Source organism: Austrofundulus limnaeus, unplaced genomic scaffold (genome assembly GCF_001266775.1).
Source record: "Austrofundulus limnaeus strain Quisiro unplaced genomic scaffold, Austrofundulus_limnaeus-1.0 Scaffold479, whole genome shotgun sequence".
NCBI classification, from domain to species: Eukaryota; Metazoa; Chordata; class Actinopteri; order Cyprinodontiformes; family Rivulidae; genus Austrofundulus; species Austrofundulus limnaeus.
The window spans coordinates 344,120-346,236 of record NW_013952881.1 but is presented as its reverse complement, the minus strand read 5'-3'; the positions used below and the strand labels follow the sequence as shown (position 1 = coordinate 346,236).

General features: G+C 41.7%; 1 protein-coding gene across 1 annotated transcript in view; it reads left to right on the top strand.

Annotated features, from left to right (window-relative positions):
- Positions 1-499: 499 nt before the first annotated feature.
- The window catches only part of LOC106529956 (uncharacterized), a gene marked incomplete at its 3' end in the record, with an annotated part of 69,553 nt that continues 67,935 nt past the window's right edge, over positions 500-2,117 (top strand). The window contains 5 exon segments of the mRNA XM_014025492.1: positions 500-606; positions 688-738; positions 839-1,005; positions 1,083-1,153; positions 1,371-1,536. Of these exon segments, the coding sequence (XP_013880946.1) occupies positions 543-606; positions 688-738; positions 839-1,005; positions 1,083-1,153; positions 1,371-1,536 (519 nt within the window).

Below are 2,117 nucleotides of genomic sequence, written 5' to 3'. Positions count from 1 at the left end.
GGGGAGTTTTTCCTCTCCACCGTTTGCTCAGGATGGGAGACTGTGATGAAGTGATTGATTGCAGCCTGCTGGTTTCTTCTTTAGAATATTCTTTTTATGTACAGTGCCCTGAGACAACGTAAGTTGTGACTTGGCGCTATATAAATAAACTTGAACTTGAACTTTTATATTTACAATTCCTGATTTAACTGCTTTAGTTAACAGCTGCAATGTGTCAGTTTTCCCACATTAAAAAATCTCTTCTTATTATTTTCAATTCATCACTTTTAATCAAAATAGAAAGTCTATTTCTGTATAAAGCAATGAAGTATTCTGTCTGCAGCCCATATCTCATGTTAGTCCTGGGCTGAACCAGGTGTTAATGTGACCCAACGCAGCATCAACTGATTGGCTCAGGGTGTTTGTAGCTTTAGTGTGGAGGGTATGTCCTGATTGGTTGCTGTGAGCAGTATGGGTCACTGTGGAAGTCCAGATACAAGCCCGCTCATTCAGCTGCGGTGAACAGAGCTCGRCTTTCACCTTGGCCGGTCCTCGAGMTCGTCATGGCTGGGTCGCTGGTACTTCTCAGTTGGGAACATGTTCTTTTAATTTTTCTCCTGCAGCATGGTAAGATTAATTCATGTTGAGAAGTAGACGTTTTCAAACTTGAACGAATTCATGTGCATATACCTGTTTTTGTGTGTGCAGCAGGAGATTGCTCTGTGGTGGAACCAGACCTCTGTGATCCAAGTTGTTCTGGTGAGAACTCACTCTGCTGCACAGAGCATTAAAACACAAATATGTTTTTATTACCCTGAGCAGGTTTTCAGATTTGAATATGACCATTCTGTGTCTGCAGGGCTTTCTTCTGCCGGCCTGTCCTATCAGGAAGGTGTGAGGTACACTTACAGGTACAGCACAGCCATCACCACCAGCCTCGGGGGCTCCAACGGGGGCCGGAGCGGTCTGGCTCTGGACTGTGTGGTGGATGTTGATGTTGTCTCCAAGTGCCACCTAACGATGCAGGTCAGCCTCACTGAAAACTGAGCTTGTCTATAAGAAGCATATCACATTGTGGTTTCATGTGCCTGCTTGTCCAACAGATAAGGAATTCACAGATAAAGCGTCTCTCCCCTCAGAGGGAACACTCTGTCCTGCATTTAAAACGTTTGAGGTAACACCCTCAGGATCTCTCGTCTGATTTTTATTTTACTTTTTAACTTTTCATATTTTGCTTTGAAGCTCTATACTTTGCATATAAAGTGCARCCCTTCATCAAAGTGGGGTATTATTTGTTCCTGCAATGAGAAACTCAGTTCAGATGCTCCTCTGTTTGTTCTCCGGTCTGAGGAGGAGGAGGAGGAGGCTCATCTGGTGTTTTTGTTTCCCAGGGAGTCGCTGGAGAGAACGCGCCTCAAGTTCTCCCTCCAGGGGGGAAAGGTCACGGCCCTCTGCCTCCAGGAGGGGGAGCAGGTGTGGGCTCTCAATATTAAGAGGGCTTTACTGAGCATGCTCCAGACCTCCCACACTGTCATCAAACTCAAAGAAAAAACTGAGGTGAGCTGATGGAGACAAAGTTCTGTTGGTTATATATGGTGAGTGTTTCACTCTCAGACTTTATTCAGGTTTTAGAACAAAATAACAATTTAGCTTCAAACAGTCATTTCGCTGGAATTAGTGAGTCAATGCAAAAGTTCAGACAAATCTGATATTCTTCCTTTTCTGTCACAATTGCTTCCGGTAAGTTTGAAAAAACCACGAGSAAAAAAATTGATCAAGCTTGATCAGGAAGGACTTTTAGTGGGAGTGAATTGTGCCAGTCCGATAAAATTGGAAAAAAATGGAAAAGATTATATTATTATATTCTTATAAATATTCTGCTGAAACGAGTGAGAAAACTCAGCTTTCTTTGGAGTGCTGCAGCTCAGACACCTTTCATAAATAAATAAGTTTATGGAGTCACAAAGGTTGGACCTTATGTGACTGGTGTTTTACATTCATCACACTTTAAAGGGATCCACAATTAGTTGTAACATTGGACTTTATTTGATAAACATGTATTCTAACTGTAAAACAAAGACTGTAAAAATACTGTAAGCTGTTTAGTTTTGTAAATTTTTAAAAATAAATTTTAACAC